The following is a 22,337-nucleotide window of genomic DNA, read 5'->3' on the forward strand; positions in this document are numbered from 1 at the left end:
TAATTGAGTTACATAATAAGAGATACCAAACATATAGCAACTTGTAGCCATTTTTATAAAAGGTTGTGATTGTGACAATATGCCCCATAAAGTGTAACTTCATGTTAAATGAACTGCATTTGTTGTTGTCTTATTCTAAAAAATAGTCACAAAGTAAGAGTGACAACTTGCCCCTTGCATAAAGAGTTGGTCTCTAAACATCATATATCTTAAAGGGGTCATATTATAAAAATTTTCTTAAGATGTAAAATAAGTGTTTGGTGTCCCCAGGGTGCATATGTGACATTTTAGCTCAGAATACCACAAAAACCATTACCATAGAATGTTAAAATTGCACCACAAAATGTGCTGCTTTTTTGAGTGTGTCCTTTAAAATGCAAATGAGCTGATGAAATGGGAGTTGTCAAACTTCTCAAAGCTGTTTTAACATCACTAACATTCAGTACATTAGTAATACAAATCAGGTCTAAACTGAACGTGTCTGTCTTATAACTCTTTGTTCATGAATCGTTTGTTCAATCACACAAAAGAAATCACAAAGCAAGTCATTTCAAAAATTTATTTACGAACATAATCTCTGAGGAACAACAGCAGTTCTCGCGCTCTCTGTACATGCAAGTGTAGAAAATAACAATTTTGAATTTTTCCTCTCGGTTAAGTTTTTTTTTGTCTTTTTTTAGTTTCTCGCTTTTAAATCGCAGGATATCAACACAGCTAAAGGTGAAAGTACTGAATCTTTGACAGCACTGACGATAGCATCAACAAACCCCTCCCTCCCATAGCTGCTCCAACAATATGTACACAATTGAACTACATTGTACAAATAAAAAAGATACATTGTTACATCACCGGCAGCGAGCGCGATACGTCTCGTTGCTGTTAGAACCTCACATTCTACGCAAGTTTCGACTAGTACAAAGAGGAGGGTGCAAAACGTCCTGGAATATTATTTACAATTATATACAACGTCTCGTTTACGCATTACAATAGGAAAATTTACACAGCGGAGACCTTCCAATCAAACATACCACAGGTGTCAGAAAGATAATAAATAGGCCGTTTCTCACTATTTATGAAGTATACTACATGAGTTCAGTTCCATTGCAAGAAATATCTGTCGGGTTTGTGGAGAAAAACAAAGAAAAGGCTTGAAATTGTTGCATGATCCTAAAGACTCAAACGTGAATTGATTCATGTATAGTAAGAGGTAACGTGTTGCAGACAGAGATCAGTGAATCACAGACAACAAGCTTATGTGTAAGATTACTACCGCCCATCTCAAGGTTAGTAAAACTCAAATACAGTATGTTTAACCCCAGAATAAAACCTACGAGGATATACCATCACAATTCCAAGCCTTTTCCAACCAAATAACAAAACAACGGAACATAATAGCTTGTAAACAATCCGCAAACAGGGGGGCTTAGCGATGATACATACACCATTGGATTAACAAGTCACTTTATCATGTTAAAAATAAAATGCACCTAATTACATCAAAAGTACTTGTGAAATAAAAAAAGGAGAAATTACACGACACAAAAGAAAACAAAAGCACTCAAAGCAAACATGATCTGAACGGATGTTTTTTTTTTGCACTGTACGGTACTCACAATACCAGGACATTAGTTATCCAAAACAACTAGCTGCGAAACTACCGACACCTGTTGCACCCAGACTCAATGCACACATACAGAACTGCGTCATGTGGGATTTTCAGACTCACATGAAACGGATAAAAAAACAAAAACGAAACAAAACTCTAGCCTGGATGATGTAGCAAACATCACACAACCACACTGAAGTACAGGCAGGTAATGAAGAAGGGTAAAATATCCAAACATTTTCAAGCCCCCTACCTGAAAAAGCAATATCTAATAATTAGAAATAAAAGCTTAAAACAATTTGTAAAGCAACTCCCCTCTGTGGTGGTGATGGATAAATTTAAACATACACATGTAAATGTTTACTCGGATGGTAAAGAAAAAAAAACTGACATTGGTGCAATTTACTAAAAAACAAAACAAAACAAAAAACAACTGAGAGGAGATTGACAAGGATGTTAACTATGGAAAAACAGTCACAGAGCCCATGTATACAAATAGTGAGGGTAAAACCAGAGGTGTCTGCGTTCTGTTCTGACATAGTGTTTTGAAGGAGGGTGGCGAGACGATCACTTCAAAGTGTCATGCAATAAAAGTCACGTTAGAAGACAAATTAAAAACCTTTGGGATTGGGAGAACAATGCAAAACGTCTGTCGAATAGTTTGCGTAAGATTCATCACGCTAGTTCACAATCTTACTCTTAAAAAACCAAACAAAACATTAAAAAGATGAACAGAAAATCAGGAATGAAGCCTATAGCATGTATACAGATAATGAGAAGTCGTACTTTTATTTACCCAACTTATTAAATTCTTTCTAGTTCTTTTTGTAAAGAAAAGTTTATAATAAATGTAGGATGGTGGTTTTATATTTGGACAGACTTGAAATGAAGTAGGCTCCAAATCTGGTCTTCAATCCTATGACTTGTGCAGCTTTAGAAGAAATCAGAGACGTTAAATGTATAAAGGCATTTTCTTGGTTTATACTTTTAAAGATATATACTCGTGTAATAAAATGATGAATAATATACCTCTACTATTCTTTAAATAAATCCATAGTTGCTCTGCTACATCTGAAAACTATAGTAGTAGTGGCCCTGACGACAAGAGAGATCAGGAGGGAAATGATGATGTTTACTAACAATGACAATCTAGATCTCGGACGAGAACCTCGAGGAGCTTTGCGTGGAAAATACTGACGATGTGTACACCTATTTGGCCCATGGGTATGAGGGGGGAAAGTGCTGCCCGAAAGTGAACTGTACATACAATGATAACTTTTATTCATTTATTTTTTACACTTAACTGAGTGATGTTACAGTACATAAGTTATTTACAACTGTGCAGTAATGTGTGGCAAAATAAATTATCTAGAAGGCAGCGAGAATACATTGGTTAATGATTATAAAAACTGTACATCATTTACGGAATACATTTTTTTTGCGCTTTTGTATTTTTTTTCCATTAAACTAATGTTGGCTCTGTAGTGTTTCAAGTCACTTCCTCAGAAAGGGAACAATGAAATGCCCGAGTAAAGAAAGACATAAACCAAAAACAAACATTAAAAAAGAAAAACTTTTCAAGAGACCATCTTGTAAGTCCTTGCCTCGTGATTTAAGATGGCAACGTTTGCTTTTAACATGTGTCCTTTTCCTTACATAATCCTTTGAAGGCAGGCGTGTCGGGCCTGGCTTAAGGGACCATCCGAGACTGACCGATTCGGCACGTGGGACCGCCAGATCTCGTGCCCTGTAACTGGACGCAGTCTCTCCTCTCCGCTGTGGCACTGAGCCCTGCCCCGTGTACACAGCTCCCCGCCGCCCTCGATCTGGGTGCTGTACAGCGAGAAAACTGCTTTCCGCTGTAGTCGCGACACACTCGGGTCCGTTTAACAAGAGGGTGTGTGCGAGCACTCCTTTTCGCCCCCTGTTGGGTCTTTTTTGTGCCTGCACGTCGAGGTGTTGGTTGGAGTTTTGTGTCCACCACTGTGCCGACTGTCCCCGGGTTCTGGAGCACGTGGGTGGAAGCTCCTTGTTTGTTATTTAGTTTAGGGGAGAATCAGTGAGTCCCCAAATCGCACCCAAGACAGATAAGGGGATAAGGTCCAAGCAGTGTCGCTTTTTAAATCCCAAACAAAACCATAAAAACTTGAAGGATGAAAGTGCAAGTTGTGTTCTTCTCCCGTAAAAAGACGGTCCCTCCTCAGGCAAAAAAGGACAAGTTTTTTTTTCTATATAATATATATATTCTCTCTCCTCAAAGAAATCTCCTCAAACCGGCTAGCCCTTACCGAACTTTCTGTTTGATGTCTCTTTGATAGATGATTAATATTAGACCAAACTCTCAGAGTCTGAATGTGTGTCTGTGTCACGCAGGCAACAGTACAAAGTCGTCGTTGACGTCAACCATTGGCACGTAGAAAGAGGGGACCTCGTTCACGCACAAAGACTTGTGTCCAGCAGGGTCCAGCTCCTGTACCTTGAGTTGCCACTCCATCCTCTGCACTGCGTTCAGAGCGGCGGCCTCATGCTGCTGCCGCATTAGCAAACACGTCTGGGTGGAGAAAGATGCCGTGGATTAGATGTCGATACTTCTCGCAGTACTTAAATACACATTTATGGTCTTAAAGGACAAATGTGACAATAATGGACTGGGCACTTTTTTTGTTAGGATATTTCTTACCTTCATGCGGTCGTACTTATCGTCCACATCTTGAATCCAGGAGATAAACTGCCGAGCATTGAAGCGATCTCTTACAGACTTGTTCTCATCCCCCTGAAGGTCAAAATGTGTTAAAAATTAAATGTAGTTGAGGGCCTTCTGACATTTTTGACTGAAAGTTAACATTACCAGGACTTACCTGGCTCTCGGATGGCATGTTGTAGACTTCTGAATCCAGCAGCATCGTGCAAGCGCTAAAAGGAACAGCCTGATTCGCAATGGTTCTTGCTGCTCTGCAATGAACACGCAGCACTTCCTGCTCGCAAGATACTATTAACTTCTCCTGTGAAAAGAGGCGTAACATCGGTGTGAGGCCAATAATACCCAATAAGCAAACATCTTATTAAGAAAAGAGTCTTTTGAAAGAATTAAGGTCTGCAAGTCACTACATACACATCCGAGATAATGACAATCATACACTTAATCGTACTGCAATATGCCAACTTTTTCAAATGTAAACTGCACATAGCTTGCTGCTATACGACACAAAAGCTTCATCAAAAGTTCATTGATATCTGATCACTGAAGAGACAGAATTATAACAGGCAACAAGTACAAGTTTACCCGCTCAATGCTGTGCTGCAGTCTTAGTTTTCCTCGAACCGCTTCTTGCTGTCTGAAAAGCTCCTTTAGGGGCTCCGACAAAGATGGAGGTGGAGCAATCTACAACAACAGCAAAAGTCATGTCATTCAATGCACACTCCTTGTGCAACAAATCTAGCTCAAAGTTATGAATACAAGGTATGGACAAAACTTGCTAGAATCTTGTTAGGTCATGCTAGGTGTCATATAAAATCTTACCACAGGGATATGAAGTTTGCTCAAAGGCTTGCCATCAAGAAGGTAGGAGCCTGTGTATGTCACATATTCTGCATAACACTGGGGAGCTTGAGGTGTGATGTAACACAAGATCTTCCGTTTTTCCTCGATTTTCTTGCGGATCTGCAAGTACTCAAAATAGGGGTTGGAACGGTCGCTGTGGTAAGGTTCAATGTCATCCAATTTGATGGCATTCACAATGACCGCCAGAGTCTGCTGAATCATCTCCCGGGTCTGCTTCATCGCCGTGTTAACGAGCTGAACCTGCACATGTTGCGGGCCCGATTTCGTAAACTTCCTTTTACGTGGATGCTGAGACTGGCCGTCATCGTCCTCAACGGGCCTGCCTTTCGTTTTGGTAAACAGTGCTGGCGCAGGAGTGGAGGCATGAGATGCGGTCGAGCTGATGGACTCCTTCTTCTTTTCAACAGTGATATGAGATGTGGTGAGACTTGTGGTGATGGGTGCGGAGGATACTGAGCTGGTGTTGCTTGATGAGGTTGATGCAGCGCTCAGCTTGTTTTGATTGGCTAGCATCTGAGCCATTTTCCGGGTCATCCTTGGAGTTATCTCCTCTACTTTCTTGGGTGGCTCAGGCACTGGGACAGGAACTGTCACTGGGACCGTCACTGGGAGCGTAAATGGGATTGTCACTGGGACAGTCACTGACAACCTAGCGGTTGTTTCAAGAGCCTCTGACACTTGGGTAGTGTTAGTCAACGAGGCAGCTGGGAGAGGAACAGAAGGATGAGGACTGAATAAGGGACCCAAAGCGACCACTGGATTCTGTCCTAATAGATGTGGTTTTGAGACAGGTGGTGTTTCCAGAGACTGAGCCATAACAGACGGCATCACAGCATCTGGAGTTGTTTCTTTTTGCCTGTATTCAAAGTCTTTTTCACCGTCAGTAGAAAACAAATTGCTGCTGTTCTCGTCCACTTCTTCAAATGTCCCCTTCACCTCTGGAATTGTTTCTTTAATTGGAGGAACATCTGGGATGCACTGTGGTTCAGGCTGCAATTCACATGGTGGTCTGTAGTCCTCCTCACATGTGGGAGTAACCAAATCCTGAGCAGGTTCATGAGGAGGCACAATTGCAGGAGAACAGTGAGCTTTGGACAAACTCGGCAAGTCGACATCTATCATTTCAACATCTTCACTTGTCTCATTGATGGGAGGTCTTATCTGAGGTGGTGAATGCTTGCTCTCATCAATCTCCGGGACTGCTATATCGGGCTCTTGCATCTCCTTTTCTTGAAAAGGAAGGTCTGGTATAGAGAAGGGACCCATGTCATCCATTTCATCAGCTGTACTAGAAAATGGATCTTCCCATGAAACCACAGGATCCTGGCTGATTGGTGGGGCTACAGAGATGGTGCTCTCAGGCATGTAGCTGGGAGACTCGTGTCTATCATCTTGGATCATACACGGAGCATCTAGCTCCATGTGCGTCTCCTCAGGATTGGGTTTGCAATCAGTGAAGAAAGTGTCAAGTTGAGGTGATTCTGACTCCAGTGGCTCTGACAGAGGTCTTTCTGGTGATGAAATGTCTTCCACTGCATCTTTGAAGACATCATAATGAGAATCTGAGATTTGTGATGAACAGTATGCTCTGGAGTAAGCAGAGTGAGGAGGTGTCACAGGAATAACATTTGGAATATGTGACAGATCACAATCGGAGTGTGAATACGGGCTGCTTATTTTAGAGACAGCCGCCTCAACCTCCCTATAACTGTCATGAGATGGCTCTTCTGAATTCCATTCCAAGGACTGATCGCATGGGTTTTCAATGAAGTTGTCCTGTGGACGGGTGGGTGTTATGGGAATGATATCTGGATCTCTTCTATCCGAACATTCAAGCCAAGCCTTTTTGTCAGACTCGTCAATTTCAAGAGAATACGAGGCATCATCTCTAGACTGGATGGGCTCATCTGCAACATGGTGACATTCTGGGGCATCCTCAGCAAAATCATCATCATCATCTTCTTCCTCCTCCTCCTCCTCCTCTTCCTCTTGTTCTTCAGCAACAGAAGGCAAGTAGTCACTCACACTCACAGGGTGAGCTGGCGTCAAACCAGGCCCGCTCTGGTGTGGCTCTGAGAGATCATCAATATCCATGGGTGGCAGGGCAGCAGGTGCTGGAGTTGGTGGAGCAGCTATATCCAGACAAGGCTCCTGAGGGTCAGGTCTATGAATTGGAGTTGAGGGCTTCATGAGATATGTATTGTAAATACTCTCCGATGGGTGTTCAATGTCATCTTTGATAGAATTTACAGCTGAAGCTTCCTCTGGTATCCTGTCATGTTCTGTCAGGTCTGGCCTGGGAGACATCATGTCCATAGGAGGCGAAAAGTATGCTGGAGAAAGACAATTAAGACTGTCTGCTGCCAACTTGTCCTCAGTAATTTGAGATGCTGACGACTCAAATGCGGTGACTTCTGGTACTTGTTGTCGTAAAAACTTTTCTGCCTCTGCTTTGAATTCACCCTCAAGTGGTCTTCTGACATCCGAAGTGGCCGAGCGACTCACGAGCGGTAACTGCATGTTCTTTGCAGGTGTTATGCACGTTCCATCCTGGAAGTTATGAGCTGTGTTGGAATATCCATCGTAGAAGGAAGGGAAACAGGAATTCATGGACATGGTAGCTGAAGGATTTTGACACTCGAGACCATCAAATATGATATCAGAATAATCATCAGTACTGCAGGTTGGAGTTCGTGGCGTTTGCATGACTTCCTCGTAGCTTGGACATGAGATCACAGAAGTTGGGGTAGGGACACCTGTTGGTCTGTTCTGATCAGGTCTTGGAGATGCAGGAAGACTTTCTTTCATTTGGTGTCCAGCAAGCCAGTCTTTTGAGTTCTGACTGTCAATAGGTTGTGACTTTCTATCAGGAGACATCAACTGAGCTGGAAGGCCAATTTCTTTGATCTTCTTCTCCTTCAAAGCAGTTTCAACTGGAGCAGATTTTTTGGAAGAGAGTTCAGTGTGAGAGTTCTTCTTCAGTTCCTCATTTGACTTGGTTTTATCTTTGAGTTTTGGGTCGGCTGATCGATGTCGTAGTTTTTCCATCTGTTTCATTCTCTCTTTGTGTCTCTTATGGTGCTCTTTAGTTTCCTGATCCTTTAAACTAAGCATCTGGCCAAAACTTGTTAGCCTCAAATCACCATCAACCAAAAGCTTTTCACGAGGGCGGTTGTCCTTTCGAGCTGTGTCTTTTGACTGGCTAAATTTGTCATTTTCATCTTTGACCTTTGTTTTGGTAATGTCCGTTCTGTCTTTGTCAGTGATATCCTTGTTTCTGTCTTTATTTTTCCCATCAAATTTAGAGCAGTCATCTTTAGACTTCTCTTTGAGACTGACGACTTGAGTGTTTTCTTTTAATCCAGACTTTTGTTCTTCTTTGGAGTGTCTGAACGACCCAAACCCTTCTGAATATTTATGCTTTTCCTCCTTCACCTTGTCCTTGTGTTTCTCTTTTTTCTTTTTATCTTTTATTTTCTCGCTGTTCATGATACTGTTGGTCTTGTCCTTTTTGGACATCTCCTTCTCAAACTCAAGAGTTTTATCCAAGTCATCTTCTCCATCACCTTTGGAACCATAAGGAAAGGTGTAAGGGTCTGCCTCCAGTGGCATGGGCTCTTTGTCAAATGGCAAGCTTTCTCTGCGGCCGTAGGACTCTCTGATCTCCTCCGACTTGTCCTTTTTCTCCGCCTTTTCTTTCTTTACTTTCTCTTTATCCTTGTCATGGCTCTTTTTGGAGGATGAAGAGGAAGAATGTCTATGCCTCTCTTTCTCTCTGAACTTGTCCTGTGGGGTAGAGATGGTAAGTGACTCTCTTCTCTCCTCAGACACGTCAGGTATACTGATGTTAGAGGAATCGTAGAAGTTGCTAATGACAGGCTCGTGACCTCTGTCTGTGAAACTGTCTGATGAAATTTCACTGTTTCTGTCATTGGAATCATCTTTATAATCGTTCATGGCCTCCTCCTCAAGTTTCTCCAACAAGGATTTCTCATTTTCACCACTGCCCTTTGAGGGTTTCTTGTCTTTTAAGTGCTCTGGCTTGTCTTTGTATTTGCTTTTGCTCTTTTCTTCACTAGCATCTCTCTTGTCAAGAAGTTTCTGCTTGCTTTTCTTGTCCTGATTGGAATCCACAGACGCTCTATCTTTACGCTCCTTATGCTTTATGTCAGTTGAATCTTTGTCCTTTTTATCTTTGTGTTTTTCCATGGAGCCTTTTCTTTCCTTCCCAGCATCAAATGTTGACTTTTCTTTTTTCTTGTCTTTGTGTTCCTTTTCTTTTGGTTTTTCTGTGAAATGTGTTTTCCCATCTGCAGAATATTTCTTGTGTTTATCTGTCTGGAAATGATCCATTTCATCTCTGTCAGGTGTGGAATCTTTCTTGTGGGAGTCTGACAGGCCGAGAGAGTCACTTAATTTTGCAACACCTCCATTATAATTGTCATCTTCGTCTTCACTCTCATCTGTGAAGATATCAGCGATCTTATACCACGTCTTTTCTCTCACCTTTTCAGGCTTTTTCTCCTCTTTCTTAAATTCGATGAAATCTTTCTCCCTGTCAGCATGTTTGTCCTGGGATGTCTTGTCTTTCTTCTCTTTATTCTGCTCAGATGTCGTCTTCCTGTCTTTGTCTTTGCTATGAGAATCTTTATGCTTTTCTTTAGCCACATCCCGCTTGTCTTTGGAGGTTCTTTCCAGGTCTTTGTCTTTCATCGACCGCTCAACTGAGTTCTTCTCTGGTTTCTCTTTTTCCTGGTCCAAACTTCTGTCTTTAGGTTTGTCCTTGTGTTTGTCTCCTTTGGACTTTTCTTTCTTTTCCACACCATCAGTCTTTTTCTCCCTTTCTTTCCCAGAGTGGTTCCTCTCCCTTGAATCAGATTTGCAGGTGGTTTCATTTTCTGCTTTGTCTTTAAAAAAGCCTTCACTCCCGTAGTCGTCTCGTAAAGATTCCTGCTTCGTTTTGGAGTCTTTCCTCTCTTTAGAGAACTCATAAGAATCCTTTCGGTCTCTGCTGCCATCCACCGCATCCTTCTCTTTCTTTTCTTTGACACCCTCTGCTGACTCTTTCCGTTTCTTCTCCTTTTCCACAGACTGACCAGAATTAAACTTTTGCTTGTCAGTCCAGTCCTTTTTCTTGTCAGCGTTCTTTTCAGATGTTTCTTTGTCTTTCTTCTTTGATGCGGTTTCTTTTTCAGGACGCTTTTCCCCATGATCTGGCTTTTTATCTTTAACCTTATTTTCCTTTTTCCGCTCCCTGCTTTCTTCCTTTACAGTTTCCACAATTAACTTGACCGCATTATTTGCTTTGTATTCTTTTACTGGTGTGTCCCAGCTATCATCGCCATAAATCGAACTGTCAGAAGAAACATCTGACTGCCACCGATCATGGGGGTCATCTGACGCGCTCATCTTGGTATCCTCCAATAAGTGATTCTTGATGTCATAGTCCTCATAATCCGGCTCCTCCTTAATGGTCTTATCCCGTTTAGACTTTTCTTCTTTTGTACTTTTCTCTGATTTAAAATGTTTGTCCTCTTTTTGCTCATTCTTTTTGTCTGTTTTGAGAGATCTGTCCTTGGACTTTTTCTTTTTCTCATCTTTATGAGCTTTCGGTTTCTCCTCCTTTGCTTTGTCTTTTATGCTTCTCTCTTTCTCAGTTTTTAAGGGTTTGTCTCTCTCCTCTTTGCTCACCTTGTCCTTGTTTGACTCTTTAATTTTCTTTGACCTCTCTTCCTTTGTGGCCTTTTGAGATTCTTTAACCGGCCAGTCCTTATCCTCAGATTTACTTTTTGACAGCTTGTCTTCCTTCTTAAAATGATCTTTGTCATGTTTGGAAAGTTTGACTCTGTTTTCAGAAGGTGACTCTGTCTCCACAATGAGCGACTTCTGCCGCGAATCGTCAAAGTCGAAAGAAAAGCTCTTGACAAATTTTTCATTCATGTCTTGACTCAACACCACACTTGGAGCCTTGTCTTTTTCTTTACTTTTGTGTTTGTGTTTCACCTTGTGTTTTTTCAACACCTTTCCATCTTTGTCTGTTTTGGAAATGGCTCCGTCTGTGCTGGAGTTCTTGTAAAACTCTGAGTTCTTTTTGTCTAACGCATTGGCATGCGAGTTGTTTTTCTTTCGGTTGTCTGGCACCTTCTTTTTCACTTGTTTTATGGACTCGACGCTGGAGTCAGCAGAAGAGTAGTCGGACTCGCTGGATAGTCTAGAGTCAGAGAGGGAGCTGACATCAGACCAGTTCGGGGAGGACACTGTCTTCCACCCATCTGTTCTCCACTGCTTTGGGTGCTGCTCCGCCAGAGACTGTGTGTGCTTCTGTGAGCTTAGACTTCCATGTGAGGATGACGTAGAGGACGTAGACAGAGAGCTATAGACAGAGGGATCTTTCAGGCTCAAAGTAGAAGAGTCCTTTACACAGTTCGAGCTCTGCATGGAGCCTTTATCATCCTCGCTCTCAAGGTCCCCGACTTCAGAGTCTGAGGTGCAGAACTTGTCGTTCACTTTACCAAAGCGCACCTCCTTACTGGCGTTATTTTTTGTCTCCTTCTTCCTCTTCTTCTTCACTTTACTTTTCTCTTTTTGCTGTTTAGAGCTCGTTGACGTAGAGTCCCGACTCTTGGCATTCGTCTGAGGTGCAGGTTGCCTTGGTGTGGTCGTGGGCGTGAAACACAACGTTCTGTCGTCCTCGTCCGAGCTGTTGCTGTCCGACACGATACGACGCACAGCCTTCTTTGGTGTTAGCGAGTTGCTTTTGGAATAGGTTTTAACCTCCATCTTGGGTATGGAGATTAAGCTGTTGGGCTTGCTGACGGGCTCCTTGCGGAACTCCTTCTTGAGCAGATGCTTGTCGTCCACAGGTGGGACGCGCTCCTCCTCGTCATCCTCGTCGAACTCATACTCGTCCTTGACTGGAGTGGTTGTGGATTTGGGTGGGTCCATGACCTTCCCTTTTAGTTTCAAGCCCTTCTCAAACTCTGAGTCTGTATTATTGCCATCAACAGAGCTGGATGGGGCAAACGATGGGGCATCTTCCTCTTCTGAAGATTCTGTTGACAAACAAAAAAAAACTTTTTATTAAACCAGAACTATAAGGTATTTGTTAAAGTTAAACTCATAAACATCACTATTTATTATTACAATCCATACATTTACACAAGCATTGCACAAAACACACCTGAGGAACTCTCATCACTAGAGGTGTAAGTGCCTTTTCCCAGCAACAGATTAAGCATCGTTTGGGAATTTGCCACTTTTAATGGCGTCTCTCCTCTTCTGTTGCTTTGACGAGGATCTCCTCCATATCGTAACAGCAGCTTCACAACCTACAAAACAAAGTCAGTTTCAATAAAGCACAATAAAATCTGTGTAATCTCAAAGTTATTGTATAACGAGTTATCTTACTTTGAGGTGGCCATTGTTAGACGCATCATGTAGAGGCGTATCATCGTCCAGGCCTTTGGTGTTAACCTCAGCCCCGGCTGCCAGCAGCTGCTTGGCCACATCGTAATACCCTCTGTTGCAAGCCTCATGCAGTGCGGTCCAGCCTAAATGTAAACAGAAATACACTTTCAGTCTGCTCATTCTCTAAGATTATGGAGAAAACTAGCACAGTTATTTTTAGCTAATTTGTTCACACAATTTTCAACCAGTAGGCAGGCACAGATATAAATGTGTGAAGGTAAACACTTCATATCCTAATCCATTTATACATCAAATTAAAAGATTAAGACAAGCAAGAAACAGTTCTTACCTGCAAAGTCTTTTACATTCACGTCAGCCCCCTCAATGATGAGCTCTTTAACGCGGCGTGCCTCCCCGCGTATGGCCGCTCGGTGCAGCCGCGTCTCGCCCCTCTCGTTTCGCTTGTTCACTTTGTCTTTGGTTTTTGAGGCAGAGTTTGGTGTTCCTTTCTGACCCAGACTTGACTGTGACTGGTGCTTTGGTGTTGTGTCTAAACGGAAATATCAGAAATGACAAACGTTTACAACCACAAATGCATTGCAGTAAAAACAGACAATATTCATTTACTCCTGTTTGAATTGTCCACTGGGTGGCGTTGTTGTACAACGAACACATCTGAAAACATCATGTACCCAAGTGCACAAAATCATCCACTGCACTTGGATTTGTAGCATTTATTATCATCAATGCTCAGAGTATCTCCATGCAGACCATGCAAAGTAAACATGGAAATTCATTAGTGACCGCAGGGAAGATACGTTACAGCTAAAACAATATTTTTCAGACCCTTAAATTCGGCACAAAGTAAAGAATGTGCACAATAGCTGGCATGAAGAAACGCTTGACGGGAGGTCCCATTTCCTGCAGCTTTGTTTTGGAAAAATAAATCTGTAAAACCGTGTGTAGTGTGGAGTAGAGCTAAATCTAAGTAATCTAATAGAGACGTGCATACTTTAGTTAAGCAATAAACACAACTTCACGCATGAAATGTTATGTGGTTTGCAACTTAACTAAAATGTAATTTAACTAAAGCTCCCATAAAATTAAATCCGAATTGAAAACAACTCGTATGGGAATAGTACAAACCGCATCCCTTGTTCCTCCATCAACAATACTGGTGTGATGGCTGATGAACAACAGTGGATTAAGATCGCAGAGGTCCATTTCTCTGAAGTAATGGGAATTGATGAGGGTTATCTTATTACATTGAATTTTAATTAAGTGTGGCACTGTGTGCTTAAATGAAGTATAACGCGAGTGCAGCCGGGACAGCGGAGGCTACTGATGCCACCGGTCCTCTTTCCGTTTATGTCCCCCAAGACGTGGCATCCATGACAAACACGCACCTGGACTGTGTACGGACTCCTCCGCCGTCATCTGCATGAGAAGAGCCACCTGCTGCCGCTCTGAGAGGGGGTACCCGGCCCGGATCCCTGGCATGCCCATCCCGAACGGCAGGCCTGACTTCCTGGTGTTAGTGGGCTCTTTTTTAATGCGCTTCCGCTCAGGACATGGTTTCTCTGTTGGGTGAGAAAACAGTCATGTTAAACCACAAACCACACAAATAAACAAACACACTGAATTCTGTGGCCTTCACAAATCATTCTAGTTAAGCTAGTGGGCGCATTAGTAATATTTGAAGGTCAAGCGTAACCTACAACTCTCGGGTCAATTCCCAACCTCGTCTGCCCATTCGACAGCCTGCTGGTGGTTCGAGATTTCTCAAAAGTCCCATAGGTAGGAGCGAGACCTCCCATTCTAGTGTGTATGTTTCTTTAAGAGTATGACTTGGCAGCTTGTCACCCATTACAAAATGGCTGGTGTTCACATTTCAATGTGGCCGAGGCAAGGTCACCACTGCAAACGGACAAAGGCAGCTGCTCTTCACAGAAACACCCATCAATTATTCTCAGTATGTCAGTGTCAACATATCTGCCTCCAGATCATTGCACATATCTCGCTCACGCTATGCTATCAAACGCAACGACGGCCTTCTCACCGTATGACCCCACACTTCAAAATGATGCACACAACGTGCTTGCTGTTGGTTCCAAAGTAGTGGTTTGCAAAGTCCAAAAGTATAAATTATAGTAAGAGAAAGCCAGACAGCTCTTCTAGTAACTTTTCAGGGATTTCTCTTCATGGTTGGGCTAACACCTGTAAACACTTACGCCTAATGTACCCCAACCCCTTCGAACGCACGCATTTGCCATTTAGTCACATTCCTTCGCTTCGAACCTCGAAGTGCATGAACTGTCGAAGCAGTCTAAACATGTTTTCAAAGGGTGGATGAGAGGAACAGAAAAATGCAGTGCTTGCTCTTTTAGCCTTTCACTAAAATAGACCAAACTGAGATAATAACACCGGTACATTACCACCGGATTAAACGTTCAGTATTTATTTTTGATGCACATTTTACACTGAAAACCAGAAATAGTGTCTCACAACATCAAAACTGGACACAATGATCCATTCGTGTTTGCGTATTAGAAATTTTGGCTAACCTGATAAGCTAACACAGAAACACATTTAGTTAAATCCATCCAATTGTATTCTGCAGACTATTCTGAGAATCACAGCAGAAAAGTGTTTACATCTTAATGCAAACGTGTAGATGAGGTTTCACGGTTATCAGATACATGTTAAATGCCCTACAGACAGCAAATGAGCCTGTTTCCCAATTATTGGTTGAAAGATGTGACCCTGGACCACAAAACCGGCACGAGCATATTTGTAGTTTTAGCCAACAATACATTGTATTGGTCAAAATTATCAATATTTAGAATCCCAAAAATCATTAGGATATCAAGTAAAGATCACGTACAATGAAGGTATTTTGTCAATTTCCTACTGTAAATATATCAAAAATGTATTAATCATTAGTAATGTGTTGCTAAAGACTTAATTTTAAAGGTTATTTTTTCAATATTTATTATTTTTTGCACCCTCAGATTCCAAATTTTCAAATAGTGGTATCTCGGCCAAATATTGCCCTTTCCTAACAAACCATAGATCAATGAAAAGCCTATTTATTCAGCTTTCAAATATCTCAATTTCCAAAAAACTGACCCTTATTACTGGTTCTGTTGTCCATTTGTCACGTATTTGGGACAGACAACCAATTTCAAACTAAGCATCACAAGCATCTTCTGTATCGTCATTAGGCCTGCGCAATATTGGGGGAACTGCCATTGTGATATTTTGATATCGCCCCATGTATATTTTGATATGAAAAATGCTGGATGACCTCACCAAATTACTTTTTTATGAAATTACCAATACTATATGCCATATAAGCATCTCTTGTATAGCTCTGGGAAGGTAACTTTAAGGGTTAGTCCATTTTCTTAAAAAAAAAAATCCAGCTAATTTACTTACCACCATGTCATCCATAATGTTGAGGTCTTTTTTTAATCAGTCCAGAAGAAATTATGTTTTTTGAGGAAAACATTCCAGGATTTTTCTCATTTGAATGGACTTTAATGGACACCAACAAAGTAACAGTTTTAATGTAGTTTAAAAATGCAGTTTCAAAGGACTCTAAACAATCTTAAATGAGGCATAAGGGTCTTATCTAACGAAACCATTTTCATTTTTGACAAGAAAAAGAAAAAATATGCACTTTTAAACCACAACTTCTCGTCTATCTCTCGTCCTGTGACGTGCCTGGGCGACCTCACGTAAATGCATAATGCCGTGGAAAGGTCACGTGTTACATATATAAAAATTCACATTTGCAGACCATTTTAAACAATAAACTGATACAAAGACATTAATTAGTTTCATTCCACATACAACAACATCGGAACGGCCCTCTTTATCCACACTTGTAAACACTGGGGCGTAGTTTCACATACGTCATCCGTGACCTCTTGACGTGATGACGTATTGCATGAGGTCACGCTGACGGGTCACATGACCGGTGATAGATGAGAAGTTGTGGTTTAAAAGTGCATATATGTGTTTTCTTGCCAAAAATGACAATCGTTTCACAAGATAAGACCCTTATGCCTTGTTTGGGATCGTTTAGAGTCCTTTGAAACTGTAATTTTAAAATGCATTAAAACGGTTACGTGTTGGGGTCCATTAAAATGAGTAAAAATCCTGGAATGTTTTCCTCAAAAGACATAATTTCTTCTTGACTGAACAAAGAAAGACATCAACATTTTGGATGACATGGTGGTGAGTAAATTATCTGAAGAAAATGAATTAATCCTTTAAGGAAAATATATACTAGTCAACATTTGAAGTGGATCAAAAAAGTTTATTAAAGTTGTGCTAAGACAAGAACGGGTATTAGGGATAAGTTTTATGTAAACTTTTATGAATGGTTTTGATCCACTTCGAATGTTGACTAGTGTATATTACATACACTATAGTACAAACATTTTATCATGTGACCAGATCATGTAACCTTTGAAACTATATTATCTGGTATCGCCATATAAGTACTGTGAGGTAAAATATATTGATGTTACTGAATCTGTGATTTCTCTCTGCCAATTAAAAACGTTCTTATAGTGTAACACTGGCTAAAGCATCCAAAATAGTTTTCCTTTTGGAAAAAAATGTGACTATAGGTGCGATGTTGGTGTTGGAACGATGTATTGTGCAGCCTTAATTGTCATACGACACTGCATAGTTTAACATGCTTATTCAGATGGAATGTAGATACTCCAAAGTATATTTTTTTATTGAGTTTACCATACTTGTATTCCCACAAAAAATTGCTATATAGTCACCTTCTTTACATGATCGAGGTGGTCAAACTTGTTTTTCATGACCTATTACAAATCAAACCTGACAAGCTTGCTGACTCTTAAGTTTGCAATGCCTTTGATCATCCAGAAGGGTAAAACTGAAAAGCAACAGGTTTATCTTGAGAAGCTAATGCTATATGATCACACCAAAGTCTATCTTGGGTCCTACTTTAAATGCTTTCAAGTCTGCTAACAGCCCAAACTTAACCGTAGGCAATTATGGTGCCTGCCCTACCAAAATACACTTATTAAATAGCAAAACTACATAATAGATGTAAAATCACCAAAACTGCAAAACTACAACACAGAAGCAATCTGTGAGCTGCCCAGAAAAAACAGGAAATGAAGGCAGAAGAGACAGGAAGTGCCCACAGGATGTCGTGTCAATGCTTTGTGCATAGCAGATGAAAGGACAGCATGGGGAGGAGGTTTATGACAAAAAAATGGGGTGAAAGGGGAAAAAAAGGGTTTCGTCAACCAAAGGAAGTCATCAGCAAAGCAATTGAGGATTTTTCTTGGAGCAAGCGTATAATGTTAATGAAATGATTCAAGATCTTTAATCAAGATCTTGTGTAAAATCACGCCACGCTTCACATCTTAAATGCTGGGGTATCTGCATACCAAAAACAGACGGCCAGTGCGATTCAGGCACCACCCGATCTGATATATACAGTAAAAGCACAAACATGAATAATTCATATGATCGCTGCATGACAGAAAATCAAATACTACAAAAACATTCCTCCCTCCAGGAATACCAGCAACGCTCCAATGCGAAAGGCCAAAAAACATCTACGGCCCAATCTGATAGACAATCCTCTCCCCTGGCCTAAAGCGAGCAGACGCATAATAAATGCAATTATGTACATACGTTAGCCGGAGACCAACTGCGTGTGCAAGCGCAGCAGCGCTCAAGCCTGCCAGCGTTAGCAAGGCGTGGGCAGCAGTGGAGCAGCAAATATTGCCGTCTCTTATCAGCCAACCCACTCCTCTCCTCCACCCTCATACACAACATTCTGCCGCTCGTTCCCACGTCTGCTGTAGCCCGAACGGCCAAAGATCCCAGATGATGCAGACTGCAATAAACAGTTCGGCTGCAGCAATATCCTCTGGAAACGCAAGCTAAATGCATCACCGCTAGCGAATGTCTGTGCTTCTTCAGAGCAATGGCACTGCATATAATTTCCATGCCAAGTTGTCTCTCTAATACATAATGCAGCAAAGATGTCTGCGGCCTAAGAAAGCGCAGCAGAGGTAAATCACAAACGCAGAGAAGATGGAGGCCGGAAGACGGTAAGGAAATATCCCGAATGCTCCTGGGTCTTGTGGGTTACTCCAGATAATCGCGCAGCCTCTTTGACTGCAGAACGCACCGGGAGCCCAGGAGAGAAAGATGCTCGAAAATACATGCTAAATAAATTATGCATTTCGGATGGAACCTTCCAGAAAATGGAGGACAAAACACTTTGTGGATATCTTTTAATTATTGCAGAAATCTGCTGACTGTTTTCGCATTACTGCACTGATTACTTATTCAGTAGCAAAAATCTATCCAGTCAGTTTTTCCTATATAAACATGAAATCCTATGCTTTGACATACAAGTCATCCAACTTTCATACTGTGCATTAAACGGTTTAATTTTAAGTAGGGGTGGGCGATAAATCGCCTGCGATTCTCATGCGTATCTCATCAGTAAAGCCGGTTTCATGATTAGTAGTAAATCGCCACACCTACTTTCAGATGGAGCGCCATTTACTGCACAGAGAAGCTTGGCAAAATCGCATAGATTATCGAAGGTGATTTCTCCACGATTATGAACGCAATTTTGCCTAGCTTCTCAGTGAAATACGGCTCTGTGCAGTAAATGGCGCTCCATTTGAAAGCAGGTGATGGCAATAATTTACTACTAATCACGAAACTCGCTTTACTGATGAGATATGCATGAGAATTTAAAGTTGCAATTCACAACTTTATCAGTTTAAAACAAACCAAAAAAACTGTTGTGGTTTATAGATGGTTTCAGCAGAAACAACATAAACCGATTTCAGTGAGCAAACGTAACTTCCGGTAGACTTTCACACGAGGCAAAACATTAAATTTAAGGCCCAAAAAAAATTAATGATCACATTCGTCTAATCTTTCGTAACGATCCGCTAGCTGCCCCGTCCCACAAGCAGGCTGTCAAAAAAACGCGTCACTGTAGGCAGCCTGGGCTCTGAGATCTGCACTTTCACCAACCACTCAAAACCAAAATAAAGTTTTCCAACCAATCTCCGACCGGGGATGGCTGTTGTTAGGTAGAAAAAGCCAGTGTCAAACCTTATAACAGTCACACCATGTCGGTGATTGGAATGTCTTTAAAATGATGTAAGTGAATTCGTACATTGCTAATACTACATGATTTCAGCGTATATAGGCTGGAAGTGTGTATAGTAATTTTCTTGTGGACTGAATAAAGTCTACGATTGGCATTTCTTTTTACGACAAAACCCAGCACCGTGTTTTAATTCTTGACGTGATCTTTATAGGCTTCTGTATGATTGTTAAATGGACTGGATTGCACATTGAACTTGAAAGCGCGACGCTCGTATCCAATAGCGCACATGCACAGGCAGAGCTTAAACAACTTCATGTTCCAGGGCTCGAAATTGCGACTGTTTTGGTCGCATATGCGACCGAAATTTAATCTGTGCGACCTTAAAATATATTAGGGAGCATTTTTGCGACTGCCTATTTTGTTGTGGTGTGACTTGATTTAGATTGTGTATGATGTGTGCTGTTCCAGGTTCAGTGTTATCTCCAACATTACATAACCAATCAAATTTCACCATTAAGTTCTTGCGTTTAATGAAGACCGCAGATTGGCTAATATGAATGTCAATCATTCCTTGTTGCCGTGCTACGTTGGTACGTAAAGCGCGAAAATGTGAAAAAATGTTACTGCCAATGTTACTGTATTCATTCATAACGACGGTCCGGATTTAAATGCAACTTCACCACCGGAAAATAGGCTTAACGTGAAACCTTTCGGAGAGAGTGGCTTAAAGATTACGAGTGGCTCCGTTATTAAAATGACTCGATGTTACTGTAAATGCAGGTAAAACGGCGTTGGTGGCGGAATCCACACATTTTAAGCGCGAGACCTTGCTTTAACATGGCGAAAGTGCCAAAAACACAAAAAGTGTTGTGACAAATGTATTTATTATTGATGGAGACAACGACCTATCTATCAAATAGTGTTTGATGATGTAGTATGTGCGCATCCTGCTTGAGGGACATCCGACAAACATCCTTGTGGTCCATGATGTTGATGTGGAATACGACAATGCTGATAATAGCATCCTGGTAATGCAGTTATAAATACCAATATATATTAGCCTTCTAAAAATTAATCAGTGTTTTACGTGTTTGCTAGATTTTTTATTGTAATCATAATTATGTTACCTGTAATTGTTAAATTATTATTGCTGCTATGTTATTTCAACAGCATTTGAATATTACTTTAGGAGTCTATGCAGCACAAAATACCAACTTTCAAATCCTGGCCATAGGATGTGTAAAGCCCAGTTGTGGTGTTTAATTTTTAATAAAATAAATCTATTAACTTATACATTGTAGTTGTGGTGCTTCATAATTTTTGGATGAGTGCGCCTACATTTTTGCTGGTGCTCCTAACTCTTTAAAGCTACCAAATAAAAAAGTTAATTTTGAGCCCTGTGTTCGCATCTTTTTGGCTTAAACGGACAATGCTCATATGTAAAAATAGCTGTCTTTGTGATTTTCATAGTAAACATGTGGTTACTGTACGTCTTAAACAAATAAACATTGTATTGCATTCGGTCTTATAATAAGCATAAACTGTCTCTGTCATTAAAGTTAATTAAATATATAAAAAAGAAAATGTTAGTATCTTCGTAAATAAAGATTAATCCACAATTACTTTTAAACATTTTTGCCAAACATCCTTTGTGTTGAGCTCAGCTATTTGAAATAAGTTTAAGGTTTACCATGGAATGTAGATTTCCTGATCTTTTGCTTCATTAAAGGGATAGTTCATACAAAATTTAAATTCTGAAAAATGTTGTTCTAAACCTGTACGAATTTCCTTTTTCTGATGAACACAAAATAAGATATTTTGATAAATGATGGTAAGCACACAGCTGATTGTAACCATTGACTTCCATAGTAGGAATAAACACAACATGATGGAATTTAATGGATATACCATTAATTGTGTGCTTATCATCATTTATCAAAATATCTTATTTTGTGTTTATCAAAATAAAATAAACTTATACAGGTTTAGAACATAAGGGTGAGTAAATGATAACAGAATATTCATTTTAGGGTGAATCCCTTTAACAGAAATACGGCAGAAATTTTTGAAATTCACCCTTATTATGTCTACATCTTATAATGCATTCATTCACGCTTTCTTGATACATAGTTACACATCGTTTTCTTTCATGGACTATGGACCCCCTAAAGTAGCTTGGGCCACCCCCTGGCCTGAAATCACTGATACATCCTTTAAAGTATATAATTAAGAATGTTTTTGGCATTTATTTGAGATACATTATGGTTTTATTAACCAAGCAACAGAAACTAATCATTACATTAATCGTGCAATTAGTCGTTAGATTAGTCGACTAATCGGAAAAATAGTCGTCAGATTAATCATTTAATAAATAGTCGTTTACCCCAGCTCTATTAGAATCATTTTAATTTTTCGACAAGGTATTTGCTCCAGAGGTCACAAGCCAGCCCGATAAACAAGCACAGACTGCAAGTTTACTTAGAGCCAGACAAAACTTGCGTTCGATGAAACCGTATATATCGAAATGTTTAAGTTTTCATTCAGTCAGAACAAACACTGCAGATATATTACTTGTTCAGATGCCTGTTTTTGGATATATGTTGGATATCGGTTAGCCACATCTC

The 22,337-nt window shown here is 40.7% G+C and overlaps 1 protein-coding gene across 1 annotated transcript in view; it reads right to left on the minus strand.

Moving 5' to 3' along the window:
• Window positions 1-545: 545 nt before the first annotated feature.
• ankrd11 (ankyrin repeat domain 11) overlaps window positions 546-22,337 on the minus strand; it is a 155,801-nt gene continuing 134,009 nt past the window's right edge. Inside the window, exons 5-13 of the mRNA XM_065261703.1 lie at window positions 13,982-14,155; window positions 12,925-13,125; window positions 12,576-12,718; window positions 12,349-12,496; window positions 5,127-12,220; window positions 4,890-4,988; window positions 4,465-4,608; window positions 4,287-4,379; window positions 546-4,157 (exon numbers count right to left, since the gene is read on the minus strand). Of these exons, the coding sequence (XP_065117775.1) occupies window positions 3,972-4,157; window positions 4,287-4,379; window positions 4,465-4,608; window positions 4,890-4,988; window positions 5,127-12,220; window positions 12,349-12,496; window positions 12,576-12,718; window positions 12,925-13,125; window positions 13,982-14,155 (8,282 nt within the window). The 3' untranslated portion in view covers window positions 546-3,971. The remainder of the gene's footprint in view (window positions 4,158-4,286; window positions 4,380-4,464; window positions 4,609-4,889; window positions 4,989-5,126; window positions 12,221-12,348; window positions 12,497-12,575; window positions 12,719-12,924; window positions 13,126-13,981; window positions 14,156-22,337) is intronic.

This window comes from Paramisgurnus dabryanus, chromosome 2 (assembly GCF_030506205.2).
Source record: "Paramisgurnus dabryanus chromosome 2, PD_genome_1.1, whole genome shotgun sequence".
Taxonomy (NCBI): Eukaryota; Metazoa; Chordata; class Actinopteri; order Cypriniformes; family Cobitidae; genus Paramisgurnus; species Paramisgurnus dabryanus.